This window comes from Elephantulus edwardii, unplaced genomic scaffold, assembly GCF_000299155.1.
Source record: "Elephantulus edwardii isolate Elephantulus edwardi_28Jun2011 unplaced genomic scaffold, EleEdw1.0 scaffold00082, whole genome shotgun sequence".
Taxonomy (NCBI): domain Eukaryota; kingdom Metazoa; phylum Chordata; class Mammalia; order Macroscelidea; family Macroscelididae; genus Elephantulus; species Elephantulus edwardii.
In genome coordinates, this window is record NW_006399832.1 from 2,769,822 (window position 1) to 2,794,315 (window position 24,494).

General features: G+C 35.6%; 1 protein-coding gene across 1 annotated transcript in view; it reads right to left on the bottom strand.

Moving 5' to 3' along the window:
- AP3B1 (adaptor-related protein complex 3, beta 1 subunit) overlaps positions 1-24,494 on the bottom strand; it is a 358,199-nt gene that overhangs the window by 83,387 nt on the left and 250,318 nt on the right. Inside the window, exons 23-24 of the mRNA XM_006889841.1 lie at positions 11,796-11,868; positions 5,715-5,821 (exon numbers count right to left, since the gene is read on the bottom strand). Of these exons, the coding sequence (XP_006889903.1) occupies positions 5,715-5,821; positions 11,796-11,868 (180 nt within the window). The remainder of the gene's footprint in view (positions 1-5,714; positions 5,822-11,795; positions 11,869-24,494) is intronic.

Here is a 24,494-nt window from a genome sequence, read left to right on the forward strand (position 1 = left end):
AACTACAGAACAATTTCACTGATTTCACATGCAAGCAAGATTTTACTGAAGATTATCCAAAAATGACTGGAACAGCACATCAACAGAGAACAATAAGATAGTTAGCCGAATAAGGGATTTATTTTCTTAGCTCTTAAAGGATGTTATCAAGGTTGTTGTTGTTGTGTTGTTCATTGTCTTCGAGATGAGCATGACTCATAGTGACCCTATGAACAAAAGGCTTGAAGCCTTTAACTATCAACAGTTATCACAGTTTATAGTTTCCAGAGCCATGTAGTTTAGGGTTGAGCTCCATATCTTCTAACTATTGTTCTGTGAGTCTGACTTAAGGTAGAGTTGTAAAGCAGTGAAACTAGTTATTTTGGGGTGGTTTGAATAGGAAGAACATTTAGATGAAACATTTGTTAGTTTATATGATAACTTCTTAGTCTCCAGATTATTTTCCATTTATTCCAGTCATTACTTAATTTTTGTTTTTGGAAAAATAGGAAGAGATTTTATACTTTTAAATTACCCAAATATTTCCAGTGAACTCAAGGATCAGTTCTTTTTCACAGTAAATAATTTTTATAATGAAAAACTCACTATTTGTTTTAACTTCTTCCATTTAATACTAATTTTATATTATAGATGTTAAACATGCTTACTGTTACTGTCATTTCAAAGAAAAGTCTTAATATTTTCAGACTGTCTTAATATTTTCAGACTGTCTTAATTGTTTAGTGCTGCTATAACAAATTCTTCAGGTGGGTGGCCTCAACAAGCAGAAATCTATGTTCACACAATTTAGGAGGTTGTATGTCTGAATTCAAGGTAATGATTCTTAAGTGACGGCTTTCTCCCACTTCAGCTTAGAGGAAAGTTTTTGTCTCTAAGCTGTTCATTGCTGTTCTGTCTGTGACTTGGACTTTTTCTTTTTTTATCTCTGCTTCCTTACTCTGTTCTTTTTGTTTTTTAGAGATTTATTTAAGACAATTCACTCCAGTCCTGTATAGCACAACAAACACAGCTCATTCTTAAAATGGAATTATAATCACAGGCATAATAGTTAGAATTTTCAATACGTATTTTAGGAGACAATTCAGTCTATAATAGACTAAACTTGGCTCTATAATCAACATCCATTGTAGCAGCAGTCAAGAATCAAATAACATACTACATTGGGTCAATGTCCTGCAAAAGGCCTCATAAAGCCCAGGCTCCTGAATGAGCTGTTCTGCATACAGACTGTTAAGGTATGGGAACAGGACGCATCCCAGATGCACTACCTTCCTGATTTTGAACCATGCAGTGTTTCCCTGCTCTGTCTTTCCTAGTCAATTAAGAGTACCATGCTGGATTTTGACCCTCTATTGGGTTTTTGAGGTTGTGAATTGTACAAGAAGAGAGTGTTCATCTTTCTTCCATGGAGCTGCTGGTAGATTTGAACTGCCAGAGAGAGAGGGGCCACATTTAGGTTAGCAGCAGAACTTCCTATCTGCTAGGTCACTAGAGTTCTCTGAAAGCTTCCGTATTTTCAGAGATTCCAAAATATTATATAGTCCTTGTTGGTTGACTCCCAGTTTATTGTCAACTTACAGGGACTTCAAGAACAACTGAACAAAATTTTGCCTCGTCTTGTGCAACAATGCATCATGATCAATTATAGATGGGAAAATGTGACCATGGGTTTTCACAGCTGATTTTCAGAAATAGATTATTTGACTTTTCCTTCTAGTGGTTGTTAGTCTTGGAATTCTGTGAAAACCTGTTTCACATCATGGCAACATGTAAGTTTCCAATGACAGATGAGCTGTGGCAGTGCATGAAGTGTGAAATCAAGTCAAAATTTCTCACAAAGATGACGAGAATTCTCTAGCATTGAACCACCACAAAGTTACATAATCAAAGCAAACCCAAATCCACTGTAATCAAATGGATCCCAACTTAAGACAAGGCTCCATTTAGTTCTCAGGCTGTAAATTTTGATATGCTACTTTCTCAGTAGGCAGCTCTGGTGACCTAGGGGGTAAGGATATGTGTTGCTAATCCAAAGTTAGGAGGTTCAAATCCACCAGTTATTCTGAGGTAGAAAGAAAGGAAATCTGTTATGTGATTTAGAGCCTCTGAAAACCCACTGGAGAGTCAGCTATGAGTTAGTTCCAACTCAACAGCAATGATCTGAGTTTTGACTTTCTCTTTAGAGCTCACCAAAACACTTAGTACATATTTATTACTGAATGAAGCACAAGATTTAACTGCTTAGCCTCACCGTTTCTCAACAGTGAATAACAATTAGATTAAGAATATCAAAGATCATGAGCATGGTGCGGGGAAGAACAGGGTTCAGGCCTGTTCACAGGGCTGTTATGAATCATGGCCAACTAGATGGTATATAATGACATCAATACCCCGTTTCAACAAACATTTTCCTTTTAGAATAAGAAAAGTAAACTAAAACACTTAAGCATTCTTACTCATTTCTGAGTAAGAGAGAATCTAACTCTATTCTTAAATGAACATTATAAATTTAACAGTTTTCATCTGTACTTCCTATGCAATCTGATCAAAGTAAATCGTAATATATGGAATACTTTTTTGCCATTCCATTGCATGAACTTGACAATGCATCAGCTCTGAAGGGAGAATTTTTTGTAATAGTATATAAAATAAATCCCTATATGTATCAAAACAGTATGTGGCAATGAACTATTTGACAAGGGATTAATATCTAAAATTTACAAAAACCACCAAAGCCTAAAAAAGACAAATAATCCAATTAAAAAATGGGCAAGCACATAAAAAGGTTCTTCACCAAAGAAGACACTCAAATGCCCAACCTTTAAAGACATGAAGAAATGTTCAAGATCATTAGTCACTGGACAGATACAAATCAAAACAACAATATATCATCTCATCCCAGCAGCAACAGTACAGACCAATAACAGAAACAAAGCTGGTCAGAATGTGGAGAGATGGAATCTCATGCATTATCAGTAAAAATGTAAAATATGGAAAAAAATTGTAAAATATGGTACAACCACTGTGGAAAACAGTACGGCATGTCTTTAAAAAAATTGGAAATATAAATACCATTTGATTCCGCAATCTCACTACTAGGTACATATTCTAAAGAAACAATAACTGTAATACAAACCTATAGACACCCATGTTCATCATAGCATTATCTACCAACAGCAAAGACATGGAAAAACTTCCCAGTGTCCAACAACAGGTAAATAGTTAAAGAAACAAAGCTATATTTACACAATGGAGTATTAGGCAGCACTAAAAAACAAACAAACAAACAAAAAAACACACACAAAAAACCCCCAAAACAAACAACAAACCACCAATAAAGAGTTTATACAATACTGCATACTACTGACAAATCAAGAGGACATTATATTGAGTGAAATAAATCAGTGACAAAACAACACAATTTTATCAAAACACTTATATGGACAGATAAAGAAAGATACATAGCAGACATCCATTCTAGTGAAGAAAAAAGGGGGGGCAAGTAAAAATGAGTAAAGGTGAACAGATACAGACAGTCAAAAAGTACTATACCCTGAGGCAATGAGTTGCTGGTTTCAGGCCTTGGAACCACAGTTTTGGGAACATCAAGGGCCAAGTGGTTTAACACAGTCCACAATGTTCTACATCATACTTCAGTGAGTAGCATCTGAGTCTTAAAACCTTTTCTTGGGGAAAAAAAAATAAAACTACAAGTTTATCATTTTCTAGAACAAAGTGTATGTACCCAACTCAACTTCCATGACCCTGAGACCAGAAGAACTAGATGGTGCCTTGTGATAACTGCTGACCACTCTCACAGGGGTTACACTAGAAGAAGGAGGATAGAACAGATAGGAAATGTTGAACAAAATTCAAAAGTATGAAGAAGGTTACACATGCTGGTTTGATAAGACACTGCTGGAAAACTGGCTCTTAGTCATCTTTCAAACCTAGAACAAAATTAACCCCCATGGTTCAACTTTCAGCTAAGTAAGAGATAACCCTATGAGGGAACCAATAATACACACTCCTTAAAACAACTAACCATATAAGATCAAAGCAGCTCTTGCCCAGGGATAATGCTTTGAACAGAGGAAGGGGTAGGACATAGATTTATGGAAATAATAATTACAGGGAGAAAACAAGAAAAGTGAAAGTATATTATAGTTACTGTAATTAATGCTATAAAACAAAATACTATGAACAACTGAATGAAAAATTAACATTAGAACACTCCAATTACAAAGAAACAAAACACCATCAAAAACCTGGCCATTCCTCTTTCTGATTTTTGGTACAAGAAGCTCTAGCCTCTCTCAGCAGCTCAGATGACCAATTATAAACCACCTTTAGTTCCAGGAACCCTTTGCTATCTCAACCCTAGTCAAGCTACAAGAACTCTCATCAACACTATTCTCTTAGTTTATCAAGTTTCTGACTATTAATAGGAAGTCAGGGACACAGATTATACATGCTGGGGAGCACACTTGACTCAGAAAGAAAGGTTAGTGGATATATGCTAACACAGGACAGTGTAGTTTGAGGCACCATGATAAACTGATAGTTTCAGCATTATTTTATGATAGGCAGTCTGTTATGCTCCAAGTGACAGTCAGTAAATAAAGTAATTTCTTAAAGGACTTGCTCTAGGAGAGAAAGACTTAGAGATCTTCTCTCTTAAAGATTACACCCCAGGAGTCCTATTGAGAAATGTACATGTAGTTGAAAACTGACTTGAGAATACTTTGGATAAAGGTGCATACATTATTATATGAAGATAACTCAGAGACATATAATCTTGGACTTTAAAATGAGAACAGTCATGAATTTTAGTAGGCTAAAGGAAGGCTCAGGTCTACTGTTCATAGGATCACTAAGAGTTGTAGTTGACTCAAAAACAACTAACAACAATACAACATAGTGAAAAAACAATGAGGTAGTAATAGAATGACTATGGGAATGAAAGTAGAAGCCCTGGTAACCTATAGGCACCACCAGCCCAGTGGTGGGTGTTTTGAATCTATTAGCTATTATACAGACAAAGATGGGCAATCTCTTCCCACAAGATTTACAGCTTCTGAAAACACAATGGACAGTCAGATCTTTTATGTGTCAGAAAAATGGCAGGCAGTATCAAAGAAAAGGAAACACACAATAATTAAATAAGTTGGAAAATAAAGATTTAATGAGATAGCAAGTGTTAAGACTACAAAATGAAAAGATCATAACAGCGTGATTCACTACGTCAGGAGCATGGAAACAGCCCAAAAGTCCCACCACCATTGAATGGATTGACAAAGTGTAGGACCAATGATTTTGCAAATTATTACCTAACTTGGGAGGGACTGAAAAGCATTATTCTGAGTGAACTCAGTAGAGTGAGTATGAGGATCTAAGGAGGGGGAGAGGGACCAGAGTAGTGGATATGGGTGGGTGCGAGAGGTTAATCTAAGGATCACACAACTTGATGGGTAGAAGGAGGGGTGGGTAAAGGAAAGGGAAATATCCCATGTGAAAAACAATATATATGAACTTTGTAAGTAAATCAGGATAAAATAGAAAGAAAAAAAAAACCCTAAAAGATCAAATATGAGTAAGACTGGTTACAGGAGGAACTGTTCAAGACTACCTACCTATTTCAATTACTTGCAATTAAATTGGAAAATGTGCAAAGGCATCATTTGAAAACTGAGCTAATGAACTTTGAAACTTACACTGATGACTTGTGAAGAAGCTGACAAGTTTAGACCTTCAAGATCCGCTATCAAGCTTGGAGTAAGAGCAGGGGTGGGAAATGCAACTGGAGTGGAGACTGGGTGAACTGCAAGAAAAGGCTCAAATTAGCAAATGTGCATGAAAATGTAATATAAATCATTAAAAGCAACATTTTTATTTTGTTAGTAAATCTAATTAAATTACTTTGATTAATAAATGTATGACAATTCTATTTAACATCTTGATTTAGTCAAGTTATTATCAAGTCATGGCAGTTATTAGTCTCAGCTTTCAAAACATAATGGCAAATCTTTATAAGGAAATAAACATCTTGTGTAATGATGTTGTTTTATGCCACAGAGCTCATTCTAACTCACACAACCCTATGAGAGATAAGAACTATCCTGTAAGGTTTTCTAGGCTTTACAGTCAATATGGATTGAAGCCCAACATCAAGAAGACAAAGATTCTCACCACTGGGCCAATTAGCAGCACCTTAATAGATGGAGAAGACATTGAAATTATTAGCAATTACCGTGCTCAGATCCACAATCAACACTCTTAACACCAGCAGTCAGTAAATCCAAAGATGAATTGTATTTGGAAAATTTGCTGTCATGGACCTCTCCAGAGTGCTAAAGAGCAATGATGTCAGTCTAGATTCAAAGGTATGCCTAATGCAGGCCATGGTTTTCTCAATTACTTGTTATGCTTCAGAAAGCTGGACAATGACTAAGGATGACACAAAAAGAACAGATGCCTTCGAACTGTAGTGCTAGAGAAGTCTTGAACATACCATGGAGTGCCAAGAAAACAAAGGTCTTTCTTGGAGAGGCTGAAACCAAGTCTCTCCTTGGAGACTAGGATTCTGAAGCTCTGCCTCATTTACTTTGGGCACGTGGCCAGGAGAGATCGGTCCTCATGCTTGGAAGGGTGGACGGACAGTGGGAAAGAGGGAGACCCTGGATGGGATTAATTGATACAGTAACTGGGGCAATGGGGGTTGGTGTGTCAGAATTCGTGAGAATGGCTTAGGGCAGGGAAGGGTTCAGAACTGTTGTACACAGGGTCACTGAGCATCACAGGCAACTCAACCAGTAACATTCTATGACAAGTTTAGAAGCAGGAGTGGCATCCACTTCCTAAAAACTTGCCTCTGGAAACTCTATGAAATCTGATAAATGTCGACAATTGTGGAAGGGCTTCAGGCCTTTTGTTCATAGAGTCACTATGAGACATACTCGACTCAAAGGCAATCAACAATAACAACAACAGCAGCATATCACCAGGTCTTTTTCTTCCAGAAATTGGCAACTGGGTTTAAACTACTGACCTTTCAATTTCCAGTTGAGTGCTTAATCACTGTGCCACCAAGACTCCTTCTTGTAGTATTACCAAACAATACATAATTATTAGTAATACATAATCTAATTACAAAATAATGCATGGTCTTGTGCCATTTCACAACATTGCTATTTTATTTTATTTTATTATTTTTGTGTGAGTGTACCGTCAAATCAGATGTGACTGGTACAGGAGAAGATTATTCCTCCTTCCCCAGCAGAGCATCTGGTGGATTCGAACCGTGCGCCTCTGGGATTGTGGTAACATTGCTATTTTTGAGTCCACTGTTGCACTACTATGTCGCTCTTCCTTGCTGATGGTCATTCCTTTTGCCCACTCCATACCAACCATGACGTCCTTCTCTATGGACTAGTCCTTCCTGATAACATTCTCAAAGCAGGTGACATATTCATTTCCAAAAAGTATCCCGCTGCACCTACATCTTCCAAGATGAATTTGTTTGTTCTTCTGGTAGGCCATGATATATTCAATATTGTTCGCCAATATTATAATTTAAAGGCATCAATTCTTCTTCATTATTCCTTATTTATTGTCTATTTTTGTGAGTGAGTAAGGAAAAGGAATAAAGACTACATTTGGTAACAGTCTCCATTTGTGGTATTTCTGTTATAGCAGAATAATGATGGAAAAGACTATGCATGACAGAAAGAGAAAGAAGCAAGTGATAAAATTCTATCTCTTTATGACTCAATTTTGTGGGAGAAGTGGGGAAAGATTTGCATATAAAAAGAAACTGAACTGACACATTAGAACATTAACCTAGAATGCTTGGATTATAAAATCACTTTACTTTGTTTATGTTTCTAAAACTTAATACAAAATACTTCTGATTTTTTTATTGGAGACAGAAACCTGGTGGCCTAGTTGTAAGAGGTTTGCTGCAACCCCAAAGGCATGCAGTTCCAGTCCACCAGCAGGTCTGCTGAAGGAGGATGGACAATCTCTTCCCATGCAATTTACTGTTTCTGAAAACCTGGTGGGTCAGCTACAAGTTGCTGAATTTCTTTACTGAAGTATAATTTTTATTTAGATGATAGTTTTTCTGACCAAAGTTCTACTTTAATGTTTACAAAAGAAAAAGCAAAATCCTTAATATAGTATGGTTTAATCAGTAATTAACCTGCTAAATGAAATTATTTGCTTCTGTGCCATTATCTCCATCATAATTAAATGTAATATTGTAGATCTCACTAGGGGCAATCAAAGAGGTTACAATGAAAGACTGACCAATCCTAAGCCAGCCTTACAATCACAGCTGTTTTGAGCCCCTGTTAAACCATTGTTGTTAACTCACTTTATTGAGGGTTGTTCTCTTTTTCACTAACTCTCTACCAAGTCTGATATCCTTCTCAAAGGACTGACTTCTCCTGATACATGCACAAAGTATGTGAGACAAAGTCTCGCCTTCTCATTTCTAAAGAGTATTCTTGCTGCTGCACTTTACTAAAACTGGATTTGTTCTCATTTTCTGCCAACAAAATTATTAAAAGGTATCAAATCTTGTTCATTCTTCTTTATTCACAGCTCAGCTTTCACTATTATATGTTGTTTTTAGGTGCCATCAAGTCAAGTATGACTTACAGAAACCCTATGAACAAAAAAAACTCTGCATCCTGTTCTATTCTGTGCCATCCTCACACTTCTCGACACACAAGAGCCCATTGCAACAGCCCCTGTGTTAATCTACCTGGTTGAGGTTCTTCCCCTACTTTGCCAATTCTCCACCCTTCCCAGAATCATGTCCTTAAATAGCACCTGTTAGCAACATGTCTAAAGTATGTGAGGCAAAGCCTCATCACTCTTGCCTCCAAAGAGCCCTTTGGCTGTACCCTCTCCAAGACACAGCTGTTCTCTTGGCCACTCCTGGGATGTTCAGTGCTCTTCTCCAACAACACAGCTCAAAGGCGTCAATTCTTTTCCTGTCATCCTTATTCACTGTCCAGCTTTCAGATGCACAGCAAGTAATCAGGAAGACTATGGCCTGAATCAGATGCCCCTTAGTCCTCAATCTAACATTATTACTCCTCAATAATTTGGAGAGGTCCTTAACTGCAAATTTTCCTAGTGCAGTGGGTTGCCTTATTTCCTGACTGCTGGTACCAAGGGATGTTAAATGCATATGAGTCAATGAAAAATACCATGGCTTGGATCAGGTGCACCTCAGGCCTCATAGTAATATCTTTGCTCTTTAAGAATTAAGTCTTTTGCAGTTATTTTGCCCAATACGTGTTTTGATTTTTTTTTTTTAACGATTGCTTTCGCTGATCGTGGATCCAAGTAAAACAAAATGCTTGACAACTTTAACCTTTATTCATCATGATGTTGCTTATTGGTCCCCTTGTGATGGTTTTTGTCTCCTTTGTGTTAAGATGTAAGTCTTATGGAAAACTATAATCTTTGATGCAGGTGGAACAGGTATGCCACTATCTAACAGCATTCTGTACATATATTTTATTGTATCAATTATCATATGGCAGTAATTGAATTATCTGTTTCTACTGCTATATTTTTAGTTCCTTGGGTAAATAAAATATTGCATTTATTTATAATCTCTACTACATAACAAGATGATCTAAATTATCTAACAAGTTGTCAATAATGTTTTCTGAATGAAGAAATAGATCAACTGTGTAATTTACAAACTACAACGTTCCTTTTAAGTAAAACTTAAGGGTTACATCTGCCTCTCTTCCAAAGCTAAACTAAGTCTTAACATGTATCATAAACAGCATTAACTGACATTAGTATTTCAAGAAACTATCAACACTATTCTCCCAGACTATCAACACGATTCTCCCATTCTTTTAGCTTTTATTTTATTTTATTTTTTTAGCTTTTATTTCTAAACTTAGATCACACTTGTTCAAGGCTTGTGTCACCCTTGGCATTTCCATCTCTGCCTTTGTTCTTAATCATATTTTGTCCTACCACTGGACCTATAACAGAACAGTTACTTGTTCATGTATCTATGTCTTTAACTGGATTTTAGTCTCTGGAAGAGAATGACTAACCTCTATTATCATTATGTAAATTAAGACAGAATTTGCCTTAATATTAAAAAGGTCTGACCTTTAGATTCTTGAAAACAAAATAGTTCGGAGGAAATTTGTTTCTATAAAAGTCATGCTTTGAAAAACCATTCAACCATTAAAATTCCTCTTTTCAAAGGTTTTGGTTTTCCTTAGCTTCAGGAAATCCACAGTTAAAGAGATAATAGATACATATATAAAAAAGTCAAACGATACAGAAAGTTAGACAATACAAAATGAAAGATTTATTCCCTTTCCTGTTCCCAGTTTAGGTGTTGAGTGTTACAGATTGGGCTGATAATCAAAAGGTCAGAGGTTAAATCCACCTGCCACTCAGAGGTAGAAAGATGAGGCATTCTCGCTCTGTAAGTATTACAGCCTCAGAAACCTGATGGAGCATAGTCATTAACCGAAGCAGTTGAGAGCAGTGAGGTTGGGTTCCCAGTTTTACTTCTATATGCCAAAAGGTCTGGAGCTAGCCATTTTTAATATTTTATTCCAGAGACTTCTGGAATTCCTGAGAAACTTATCAAAGGAATATATACTTAAGTGAAAAATTAAATTCCGTTCCAATGAAGAAATAGGATCTAATTGTGTTAGTTTATCTGTAGAACAAATTCTTAGAAAATAGTATATGGTGGCTTAATGTTAACGAGTTTCACTGCTATTGCAGAGGCAGGCAGCTTGAATACACCAGCTACCCTGCAGGAGAAAACCTGCTGGAGGGTCAGACATGAGTAGGTTCTGATTCGATGGTACCCAGTAACAACATTTCTAAAAAGATGTAAAAAAAGGCTGCATATATGTACAGGAAAGCATACGTACTGTATTTAATTTACAAACATTAGCAAGACTTGATAATACCAGATTTTAAAATCTCTGCCAATTAGTGAAAAGAGAATCCATACTTGACTCCCATTTATTTTACATTTCTCTTTATTAAAGATCTTTATTATGTATTTTAGTCTTCTCCTACTAAGTACTTGGCATCATTTTTGAGACAAGCCAGAAAAAAAAGGATAGTTCTATAAAACATGGAGATATCCAAAGGAATGTTAAGTTACTCCAATATAGAAAAATTAAAATAGTTTAATATTCACCAAATATTCTATGCTATTATCCTTCCTGTACTGCAAAATGTACCTAGCAATGAAGTTAGATACTATCTATCTCTCACACAAAATATGATGACTTAGCAAATACCCATCTTTACAGACTTAAATATTTGCAAAATTTAAAAATGTTGGCAACTACAGTCAAACTGGTTTTGTACTAATTTTCATTCCTACCGAAAGTGGGGCAAGTATACGGTGGTGGTGGTGTCTCTTACATTTTCATTTCCTATCTCAATTCCCTACTTCCCTTAATTGCATGTGTCAATTCCCCTAATCAATAGAAAAGCAGTAAAATATATCCATTTTAAATAGCTAAGGAAGGGATCTTAAAAATAAATTCAGCACACTTCTACTTGAACATCTACATTTATTTGATTAATAAGATATAAAACTGATGCTGAACAAGGGAAAGGCAAAGATATTAGTATGACAGATTTCTAAAATTTTCTTACCTTGTTTTTTTATAAATTTTTGCAGAGCTATTGATACTTTGAGATAAAGAAAATGAGATTTAAATACATTTATATATACTACAAAAATGAAAAATATTCTCCTTAAGTGTAATACTTACAATCGTCTAGATCCAGAAGTGAAATATCATTGGTAACAGGATTTCTTTCTTGTGTTGTTTTTTTCCTTTTCTCCTATAAAATAACAAACAGTTCATTTATTGAATGCTGTTATTTCAAACTTACAAAGCAGGCTTTAATGTTCAAATATGTTTCTCTGCTTAGCTTTCCAAAGGAGAGGACCTTCTGAATCATTATATGAAATGTAACTTTTGAACAAAAATATTACTTCAAATGCCATTAACATCTCTTCCACATTGTACAAATGTTAAAATAGTCCGTGCTTTAGGATAAAAAATGAACTTTAAGAAGAAAATATTAAATATAGAGGTAAATAATGTAATTCAACAAGTTTTTATCTTAGAAACAGTATATTTTTACACAGAAAGTATAGGAAAATTTTTGAAAATATTTTTTAAACAATATGATTTATGAAAAAGCAATGCTGAAAGAACTCATGCTTAGCTCTGAAGTTGATGGCTTTGGATAAAAGCTAGTATTTTGCAAAACACGCTTCATTATAGGTGTCCTACTAGTTACTACAGTAATCTCATTACTTTCTTGGAATTTAATCTAATTCTGATTTTTAACAAAAATTTACAGAATAGTTAGATTCTCATTAATTTACCATTGCATTTTTACCCCTCTCCCTCCATCCACCAGTTCATGTGTTTTTAAAAAAATATCTTTATTCATTGTTCCATAATTAGACCCCTCCCCCGAAGCGAAACGAAATTTAATCTTTCACTAGTTAGTACAGAGTGAGCTTTGGTGGCCTAGAAGTAAGAAGCTGCACTGCAATCCCCAAAGCAAGAAGTTCAAAGCCACTAGCTGCCTCCAGGGAGAAGAACTGGCAGTTTCCGCTTGTTCAATTTACAACCTCTGAAAACCTGCTAGAGGGTCCGCTATTGGTCTGTTCCAACTTGAGGACACATTAACAACAACAGTTACTTTATATTTCAACAATGGCTTATGCCAGGATTTTTTTGGCAAAGTATTTATTAAAATCTGTGATAGGTCATGTTCTTGGGAGTTAAAAAGGATTCCTTTTCTCTTATTTATTTCAGTTAAGTAGATTTACAAAGAGTAGCCATGCTTGGCTCCATAGTCAACAGTCTTGGCACCAGCAGCCAGGAAATTAAAAGGCGCACTGCCATGGGAAAGTCTGGTGTTAGGGACCTCTCCAAAGTACTGAAGAGCAATGGTGTCTCTCTGGAGACTAAGGTGCGTCTGATACAGGCTTTGGCCTTCCCAATCACTTGTTATGCATCAGAGAGTGGGACAATGACCAAGGAGGATAGAAGGAGAATTGATGCCTTTGAGCTGTGGTGCTGGAGAAGAGTATTGAGAGTATACCATGGACTGCTAGGAAAACAAACAGATTTGTCCTGGAAAGGGTTAAACCGGGTGGCTCCTTGGAGGCAAGGATTCTGAGGCTCCATCTAACATACTTTGGACATGTTGTAAGGAGGGACAGGTAGGTTCTTGGAGAGGGACATCATAGGGTGGAGGGACAGCGCAGGAGAGGAAGGCCCTCTATGAGGTGGATTGATTCAGTGACTGGGATAATTGGGATGGGAGTGTCAGAGACAGTGCGATTGGCACAGGACAGAGCGGAGTTTAGGGCTGTTGTACATAGGGTCACTATGAGTCACAGGCAACTCGATGGCACATAACAACAGCCTTGTTGGAACAGTGATTAAAACACTTAGCTGCTAACTAAAATGCCCATGGTTCAAATCCACCAGCAACTTGCAGGAGGAAAAAATTTAGCACTTTATTTCTGTAATAAACAGAGCCTTCGAAACTCAATGCAATGTTTCTACTCTATCCTATATAGTTGCTAAAAGTTGAAATGGACTCAACTCTCAATTACAATGGTGTTATATTTAAGAAGGTGATAGATTATAAAATGTTTTTGCATAGACAGAAAAGAATGTTCCAGAAAGCTGAGATTATTCACTCATTAGATAATCAAAGACATGATGTTGCTAAGGGTGGAGTGTCAGCAAAGGAGAGAAAGGTCCTCAACCAGGTGGGTTGACAAGGTGACTGCTGCAATGGGTTCTTGTGTGTCAGGAATTTTAAGAATGGCCCAGGACAGAACTGGTTTCAGATTTATTGTTCATAGAGTCACTATGAGTTGTACTTGACTCAGTATCACCTAATAAGAACAAAAACAACAACTGTGTGACCTAAGAAAAGAATTTTTCTAAGTAATGGAATGAGGGGAAAAAAGCAGGCAAAACGGAAAATGATTTAAAGATTTTAAATGATGAAACAATTAACAGGTACACTTTAAATGAAACTAATATGTGTTTGTTTCAGTGAAAGCATTTCATAATTGGAGGAATACTTAAAAATTTTCACGATAATTTACATTAATAAGCTATAAACTTCCTTGGTAGAGTATAAGTTATTTGAAGGCAGGAACTATGACTTGGTTGAATGTTAGCTCTATTGTTGAGCACAGAATCTGACATATAGTAAGATTTCAGCACATGCCTGTTGACTGGATGAATAAATAAGAACTTTTAATTAAAATTCCAGTTTTGTCCTTTAATTTTAAAACATTTAATAGAAAAGAAGATAAATTTCTATGTAAAGATGATGAAGGTTAATCCAAATACACTCCTCTATTGTCTTGAGTTTTTTTAAATCCTACTTCTCAGTACTTCACTTAAATGATTCATATTTTAGAAAGGTTTTTAACCTTTCTTCTCCAAGGAATGGCACCTCCTAGCAATATGTCCAAAGCCATCATTGTTGCCTCCAAAGAGCACTCTGGCTGTAACCTCTCCAAGATATATCTATTAGTTTTTCTTGGCTGCCCATGGAATGTTTAGTGCTCTTCTCCAGCACCACAATTTAAAGGCATCAATTCTTTTTCCGTCATCCTTATTCATTGCTCAGGTCTTGGATGCATAGATAATCATCGGAAAAACCATGCCCCGCATCAGACGCACCTTAATCCTCAAACTGACATCAATCATTTGGAAAAGTCCCTACCTGCAGATTTTCTCATTGCAATGCATCTCCTTATTTCCTGACTGCTCATACCAAAGGTGTTAACTGTGGATACCAGCAATATGAAGCAGTTGACAGTTTCAATCTCCTCTCCATTCATCATGGCACTGCCTATAAGTCCAGTGGTAAGAATCTTTGTTTTCTTGATGTTGAGATGCAATCCATACTGAGGCTGCATTCCTTGATCTTCTGCAACAAATGCTTCAAACCCTCCTCACTTTCAGCAAGCAATGTTCTGTCATCTGCCTAACACAGGATATTGATGAGTTTCTCTCCAATCCTGATGCTACATTCTTCTTCATAGAGTCCAGCTTCTTGGATAATTTGCTCAGCATATAGATTGAACAGCGACGGTGTCTCTCTGGAGACTAAGGTGCACCTGATACAGGCCATGGCTTTTGCAATCACTTGTTATGCATCAGAGAGTTGGACAATGACTAGGGAGGATAGAAGGAGAATTGACACCTTTGAGCTGTGGTGCTGGAAAAGAGTACTGAATGTACCATGGACTGCCAAGAAAACACACAGATTCATCCTAGAGAGGGTTAAACCAGGCTACTCCTTGGAGGCAAGGATTCTGGGGCTTCGCCTGACATACTTTGGACATGTTGTAAGGAGAGACAGGTCTTTAGAGAGGGACATCATGCTGGGTAGAGTAGAGGGACAGTGCAGGAGGGGAAGACCCTCTATGAGGTGTATTGATTCAGTGACTGGGGTAACTGGGATGGGTGTGTCAGAGGCAATGAGATTGGTACAGGATAGAGCACGGTTTAGGGCTGTTGTACATAGGGTCGCTATGAGTCGCAAACGACTCAACGGCACATAACAACAACAAAATATAGATTGAACAGATATGAAGACAGAATACACCCCTGATGCACTCCTTTCCCAATTCCAAACCATGCAGTGCTCCCCTGCTCCATTTGCACAACAGCCTCCTGGTCTATATAGGATTCCTATGAGCACAATTCATTATTCTGGGATTCCCATTCTTCTCCCTGGTGCCATGGTCTCTTCTAAATCCCACTTAAACTTCTGGCAATCCCGTATGTACTGTTCTAGCCATTTTTGAATGATCTTCAGTATTTTGCTAGCATGAGCTATCAATGATATTGTTCAATAATTTCGACATTCAGTTGGATCATCATTCTTGGGAACAGGAACAAATATGGACCTCTTTCAATCCATTGGTCAGACAGTCGTCCTCCAAATTTCCTGACATACACCAGTGAGTGCATCCAAGGCTGCATCTGTTAATTGAAAAAAGACAATTGGTATCCCATCGATTCCTGGGGCCTTATTTTATTTATGCCAATGCCTTCAAAGCAGCTTCCACTTTCTCTTTCATTACCATTGGCTCTTGTTCAAATGGTACTTCCTAAAATTCTTCAGTGTCCATCAGTTCTTTCTCGTACAGCGTTTCTTTGTATTCCCCCCCATCTTCTTTTGATGCTTTCTGGATCATCCAATATATTGCCCATAACATCTTTCAACATTGTGACATAAGGCCTAAATTTATTTATTCAGCTCTTCCAGCTTGAGAAATGCAGAGCAATTTCTTCCCTTTTTATTCTCCAATTTCAGCTCTCGGCACATTCTGCTATAATGTCATATGGCAGGAGTGGCATCCACTTCCTAAACAACATGCCTCTGGAAACTCTATTAACTTTGATAAATGTCTATAGTTGTAGAGGGGCTTCAGGCCTCTTGTTCATAGGGTCGCTATGAGTCATGCTGATTGAAAGAAATCAATAATAACAACAATATACACAGAGTAATATACATTAAAACACTACTAAAGGACTTCACTAGGGAGTTCTGGTAGCTTGGTGATTAGGAATTGTACTGCCAAGGAGAATGTGCTATTGTTGCTGTATGCTAATGAGTTGCAATCAACTCACAGCTGATCCTCTAGGTTCTCAGAGGCAGTTTAATCACCATGGGAAGATACGGCCTATCTTTCGCCTGTGAAGTTAGGTGATTCGAATCTACCACCTGCTTAGTGGGAAAAAGATGGGTAATCTCCCCTCATGAGATTTACTGCCTTTACCACATAGGAGGGTCACCTACGAATTGCACTTGAAAGTGCACAATAGCAATAAAGGCTTCAATCAGGTACGGATATGATTAACTTTTATTTTTAAAAATAGTTTTCTCTTCCATTGAAAACAACTATTGATCAAGATGAGATTTTCTTTTTATTTCTTATTTTAAAACAAAGCAAACAGTATTTGTTTCTCCTTTTACCCTGTAATAGATACAATAATTTTTCATATGGGAGGAAAAAATATTCTGTTTTGAGGTTGAAGTTTAAAGGGTGCAAGTAACTTAAAACAGAGTGAAAATGGAAGTATCATCTCAACTAGTGTTATCAATCCTGTGAAGAAAGACACAGAAAAAAAAGAAAGTACCACCATGCGACTTATCAAAATGCTAAGCTGGGCTCAATGGGTGTAGCCTCCTCTAAGCTACAATGGTGCATGACTGTCTTCATGGCACTGTTAACTTCTCCACCTGAAAAATTAGAAACCTATCAAATTAAGATAAAGTTGGAGCTGGAGGCAAGTCTATACCTTATTTTCTACTTCACAGCTAAGAGTGTGTAACAGTATCTATTAAATATACATCAGGTTAGATACAACAGAGGAACAGTGCTGCAAGTGAAATTGGCATAATATCTTATTAAAAGCGGGGGGGGGGGAGCTCTCAAAAATACAGAATTTCACTGACTTTTTGGGAACAGCAAATAAGCCAATGACTGAAACACAACATTAGAGATATAATGGTCATTTCTACTGAATTGAAAAAGCCTTGCATTCTGAATCAAGGCTATAAAAAGCTTTGTGATGTGTTTGGCATTCCTCTTATATTTCATTTTTCATTTAAAAAAATCCACAGTTAAGTTCAAAACATTTTCATACTTAAAGGATCTACTATAAAAATCTGAATTCTAAACAAAGAAGTTAAGAGCTCTATTCCATCAAACATTTCTCCATTTGCAATTCATCTTGGTAATAGAGACAGAACCTGGGTAAATGCATATAGGACTTGAGGCAGGAGATTTTTCTTGCTCAATGCATAATTCATGTGCTCCGCCTGCAAAGTGTGTAAAATGAGAATTTCACACCACAGCATGAGCCATGGAGCTGCAGAGAAAAGGCAGATGAAATCATATTTTACTGTGTGAATTTTATTTCTTACCCTCCCAATATTTATACAAAACCATCATTGACAAACCAAACACACTGACAGATCACCCACTGTTTCCATTGTGTTAGTACTTGAGAAGAGATCAGGCAGAAAGATAGACAATTTGTTTTTGTATATAGTTTTTTAAATAGAGGATTAGGTTTTTAACAGCTGAGTGACTATATTAGACTTTTATAAGGACGAGAGTAACTGATCTTAAAAAAATCTCAGTACAAAAATATCTAGTTATCAATTCATCATTCTCAAATCTCCATTTTGTTTCTATGGTATTCGATTATACACCTCAACACATCAACATTCTCAAAATGAAATACGAAGTCACAGTGTTAGGAAACTGATTTCTATTTAATATATTTCATTTCAAATAATAAATAAAAAGATGCTTGAAATATTCATTAAGCCCTAATAACATATAAATAAAAATATGTAATAATATATCTTTAAAGATATTTATGTATTATGCATGTTCATTTTCGTGCTGATAAAAAGAAGCTAGTTTAAAAAGAAAAAGATTGGACATGCCAAGCATCAAATATGCTTCCTACAAGAAAACCACTGTAAAGGTTTTAAATTTGAAAATATAAAACAGGATAAATGATATATATAAAGTTCATCAAATCTGAGCTTTGAAATCAACAACAATTAAAGGCTAATTTCTAGCCATATAGAGCAAGATTTTTGCATTAAATATTTTCAATCAGAACTACCAAACCAAATAAAATTTAATGACTCTTTCTTGTTATCTGACAAATTTGATTTTAAAAATATCTGAAGCTCATATAAAAATGTGTGCTTTAAATGAAAAATGCATTACTAGTAAACTGAGACTTTTTATAGGCCAAAAGTCTAATTGCCAAAACAAATATTTGTCTATTAGATTATATTTACTTCAATAAGAAAGCTTAATAACACTTTGATTTAAAGATCTTAAATGAAGTGAAAATGTTTCAGAAAACTTTAAAAATGAACTAAATTGGGAAAGATATAAATGGAAATAGGCAGGGCTTTGAGTTGTTAACATAAACAAAATTCACAGTTTTTCAATATTCAAAAAATTATGTGATTCCAACATACATAAATACTTGTAAAAATATTACCTCCCGCTCTTCAAAGAGATCAAAAAAGCTAGCCCAAAATAATTTTCTATCCATGAAGCAACTCCATATATTAAATTCACTTTACCCTCAAAACCTTTCATGGCAGACTTTTTTTTCTTTTTTTTTTACGGAACATCTTAAAACACGAACATTCAGACATGATTCACAATGTCAGTCACTGGTCTTTAGGGTACTTAAGAGATTTAATTGGTTTCAATACACCTCTCTTAAGAGATTAGTAGTTTTATGAAACAAACAGCTCAAGATCAAGGTAACTGACAATCTAAAACACTGCTGGATACGTAAATGAAAGCATTTTTCATAAGTTCTCTCCAAGTCTGAGTCATCTTGATTGGGCTTACTACCTTTTCCATTGGTCAACAATAACAGCAGAGTTGGAACAGAGTCATAACTCAGCATACACTGAGTTTCCAGAGGTTGTAAATTGGATGGAAAGAGACTGCCCATCCTCTACCTTGGAGGGGTCTCTGGCATTCCCTTTCCCACAGGTAGTATATATATTAATTAATATTGTTGTCATAAGCAGTCCAGTCAATTCTGACTCACAGCGATCATAGAGAACAGAATAGAATTCCCCCCACAATGTAGCCTAGACAGTAATCGTAACAGGAGAAAGAGCATTAGGTCCTTCTCCCATGGAGTGGCTGGTGGACCTGAACTACTGACTTTTTAGTTAGCAGTGGAATCCTTAAACTTTGTGCCACCAGGACTCGTTGCTCTTAATATTAAATCCAAGGATGCTAAATACATAAATATCTCATATTATATTTTATTTATAGTGTTTATGAGATTAAAATGTAAACATATATAAAACCACAAAATTAAAAATATTAGTACAGAGTCAATACCAACTCAATGTGATTCTATATGACAGACTAGAATTTTCAAAACTATAGATCCTGATGGAAACAGACCACCATGTTTTTCTTCCTCTGGAACAACTGGTGGATTACAATCACTAATCTTTTGGTTAGCAGATAAGCTATGTGCCATCATGGCTTCTTTGAAAACTTATTGATAGTAAAATTATAATCATGATTTTAAAGTTTTATCATTTTCATCATAGATTATCTAAATTTTCAGTAGTTGGTACATAAGACAATTTAGATGTAATCAGAAGAATTATATGACCTTACATGTAAGATATGAATGTTGGACTAACAAAGAGATGACAGAAATAACCATAGTGTACAGGAACACTCTAATATACTGGCTAGTTTAAAAACAGTACTGAAGCATAGTTTCAACTGAAAAAAGGAGACATTATTGTAAAGCTGTTGTGTTCAACATATAACTTTAAAAGTAGAGTATCAGTTAACTATATAAAAATAATATAATGTGATACAAATGTGAATCTCTTCCTGATTCAATATGGGCTATATTACTCATTTCCCCCTCTATTCTTCTACAGAAAAACCTGTATACTTTTTTTTCATACTGTGCAAAGTATGTGACAGCACATCAAATACAGCATTATTAAAAGTAATTCTGCTACTGATACTATTTGAAGCAAATTCATTAGTTCCTAACAAAGACTACTGTAATACATGCCATCAAGCTGAGTCCAACTCACAGCAACCTGTAGGATGGAGAAGGACTGCCCCATGGTGGCAGCTGCACTGAGGTCTGCAAGGAGCATATCAATAAGCCTTTCTCACCACTGAGCAGCTAGTGGTTTTTGAACTATTGATCTTTCAGTTCGAAGTTCATGAATTCATCACCTTTAAATATTTATCAAATGTATTCTGGAAAATAGCATCTGTATACTTCTTGATCACAAGTATCTAAAGAATAAGACATTACAGACTTGATTAAGAATGATTATTATTAATAATACGGGAAATCTAACGAGGAGCTCTCCCACTCTATAAATTAAAATAACAAGGTACAGGGACATATTATTTTAGTTCTGTGTCCTGTATATATATGCTGGTCCATGGTGTCTAATAGCAAACATTTCAGGAAAGTACAAACTTCAGCAATGGTTTTGACCTTTCTGACTGTTCCAACATCATTCACATGACTAATCCTTCATCAGTAACACTTTTTATTGCAAACACTCTCCTGTCATACTAAAAGTGGAAGGATCATGCTCTCTAGTTCATATTTTCTTTAATGAGAAGTGGTGCAAAATTAATTAAAGCATAGAAATAGGAAAATACATAGTCTGTTAAAAGGACCACAAATAGTTTACTGACATCAGAAAGCAAGAGTAGGGGAAAGATTCTGCTTGTCAGTCTGAGTTTAGTAAATTGAGCATAATTACAGGTAACTTTAGCCCAAATCTGGCAGTTGTATAGAAAGACTGTAGGAGGGGAAGATTCTAAAAATGATCAATAATATCGGTCTATGTGTAAGGTGATGAAATCCTCAAGAATGGAGGTAACAGGAAAAGAGACAGATTAGAAAAATAATACACAGAATCTACACCTACCTAATGGAAGGACTTTGGAAAGTAGAAGGCAGGTGGTACTAAAACGTGGAGCCCAACTTCACCTGAGTCTATAGATTTAAAGAAACATCAGCCTTAGAGAGATCTAAAGAGTTAGTCTAAATTTAGAAAGAAAAGCTGTATTTATTCTAGGGATTTAGAGATGTTACCATGGAAAGTAATTTATATAAAGATATTAGCTGAAACAATAGGAATAAGTGAAGTCCCACAAAAGGGAAAAGGTAAAGAAAATGGAGGAATAGAGAAAAATTAATTACGGTGAACTAGTATTTTTTAAAAAATGTACAATAAATAATCTTTTAGGAGCAACGTTCACACTTGGGGGTATTTAGGTAAAAGTAAAACACTCAAAAGAATGAAAAGTTCAAAGAAGTTAGAAGAAAGGGGGTGGAAAATATTTAAGTAGCTGCAGAATAGTGATACAAAAAGGTCTCTGGGTTGGAGAAAGAAGAGAGTTGACTTTGAAAATATCTGTAAGAAATGAGAGTGGACAGAGAATACACACACACACACACACACACACACACACACACACTTTCCTCTCTTTTCCCTTTTCCTTTAAAAAGATATTGACAAGCAGAGAAGGAATTAGTGGAAGAAAGATTGAAGGTGCAAATGAGGTAGAATTAGCAACAAAATAAAATCCAAAGAAGCTAAGAGTATTCTAGGCTAAGTAGCAAAAAAAACTTACTCAGAGCTAAAGGTCAAGAAAAGGAAGGCAAAGAGTCTGGGAAGTGAGTTGCTGTTGTGTGCTATCAAGTCAGAACTGATTCATGGCTGACCCTCCAGGGGGTTTCAAAGAAGAAAATACACGGAAAGAGACTGTCCATTTTTCTCCTGTGGAGCAGCTGGTGGATTTGAACCATGTGCCTTTGAGTTGACAATACAATTCCTTAACACTAAGCCACCAGAGCTCCCTTGGGCAGTCAGTGGAGAGCTTTATTTTTTTTTTCCCTGAAGAAAAAAATATGAGATCACAGGTAGCAAATAAGGGAATGGCACCAAATAGTAAGTGAAAACTTGAATGGCATAAAAATAGTCAAGAAAATGTAGGAAGGCTTATGTTAAAAAAAACAAAAAACTGCATTCTGCTGCACTCTCAAAGAACTAATTCTCAAGTTTAAAAAAATGCTTTTAGATTTATATAGTGCTTAACACTTAGGTTTAATATTTGAATTTTTTATATTGACACTTGAAAGAAATAGGAAAGGTATTATTAGCACTTCTACTTTATAGATGAGGAAACTGAAGCATAAAGATATTATCTCCCCCAAAATAGACTACTACACCTATTTCACAGGATCATCATAAAAATTAACTGTTTTGAAAGTCATATATTCAAGATACCCAAGGTGTCATTTTCATGCTCATTGCCCCCAAGCACATTGTCCAGATAAAAGAAAAAAGAAAAGTTATAGATTGGGCTGTAATTTTAAGGCATATGAATTTTCAGTATTAACATACTGTCATGCTAAATTAAGGTAAAGCATCTACCATCTGCCTTCATTATTCATAATTCAGAGCAAAAACTGTAACACTTGGTACAAGGAAGATTTTTCTACAATTATAAAGTTGTCCATTATTAGGAAATTGCCACATTTCAAGATGCATGGTAAGTTCCAAACCATTCAGGAAAAAAATAAAAAGCAAGAAGTTATGGTTCCTCCAAAGTGGTGACTTCTAAATAGATATATAGAAACAACTACTACATAAAACGTTATATATATATTTATATATATATATATATACACACACACACACACACACACACACACACACACACACAAATCTATGTTGTTTTTGTTGTTATGTGCCGTCGAGTCATTTATGACTCATAGCAACCCTATGTACAACAGCCCTAAACCCTGTTCTATCCTGTGCCAATCGCACTACCTCTGACATACCGATCCCGATTACCCCAGTAACTGAATTACCCCATCTCATAGAGGGTCTTCCCCTCAACAGAGAAAGTAAGTCTAAGCAAAAGCGGGGGGGAAACCTCTCAAAAATGTCAGTAAAGGCTAAATTTCTCAAGTTTCTTGACTCACTGTTATTAGAATTTTATGCCCTGATATTATGACATATTTTGAATTATCAAGAGATCATCAAAAGTCTTCAATAAAGTAACTAAATCACTGAGCTGGGGTTCTACTTGTTATTTAAATGGGATCCTAATCTCTGTTTCTAATATAACAAACACAGTTCTTAAGAAAATCACGTAAGAATAACCCATTTTATCTTTTTACCCACCCTTCCCTAAAGAATAATTAATTTTATTTATAACAATTACTTATTCCTTATGTGTTGTTAAAAACAAAAAATCTCAGATTTCATGAGTTTTAATTCATTTCACTTTTAAAACCTCCTTTATTTTAAATATGTCATGCTCTATTATAATTTGACATAAGGATTAAATGAGAGTACACACAACTGATTAGATACATTTTTATATGAGACTGAATGAATAAAACTCACAATATTCACTTCATACACTATATATCCACAAAATTTAAACATGAATACAAGATTAAAATATGTTTTACAACAAGAACAAGAACATTTAAAATAAGTTAAGAAAGTAAGGTCAATTTTAAAATACACTTTTTCTTGAATACCAAATATCTGGATGGGGAAGGCTAATTGTCTATTCCAGAAAATTAATTTTCATCCTTGGTCACTTAGATGACATACTGAAGAAATTAAAGTTAATAGAACAAAATAAAAAATTAACAAGAAAAGTGCAGTTGAAAAGAAACAAAATTCAATAAAAGAGCTCAATCATATTTTTAATATATGGAACATACAAAACTATATAAAATATACAGAGCTACTGAATTTGAAATCTAGCATTAATCCACTTCATTTACACCAAACTAAAATCAAACCTGATGACG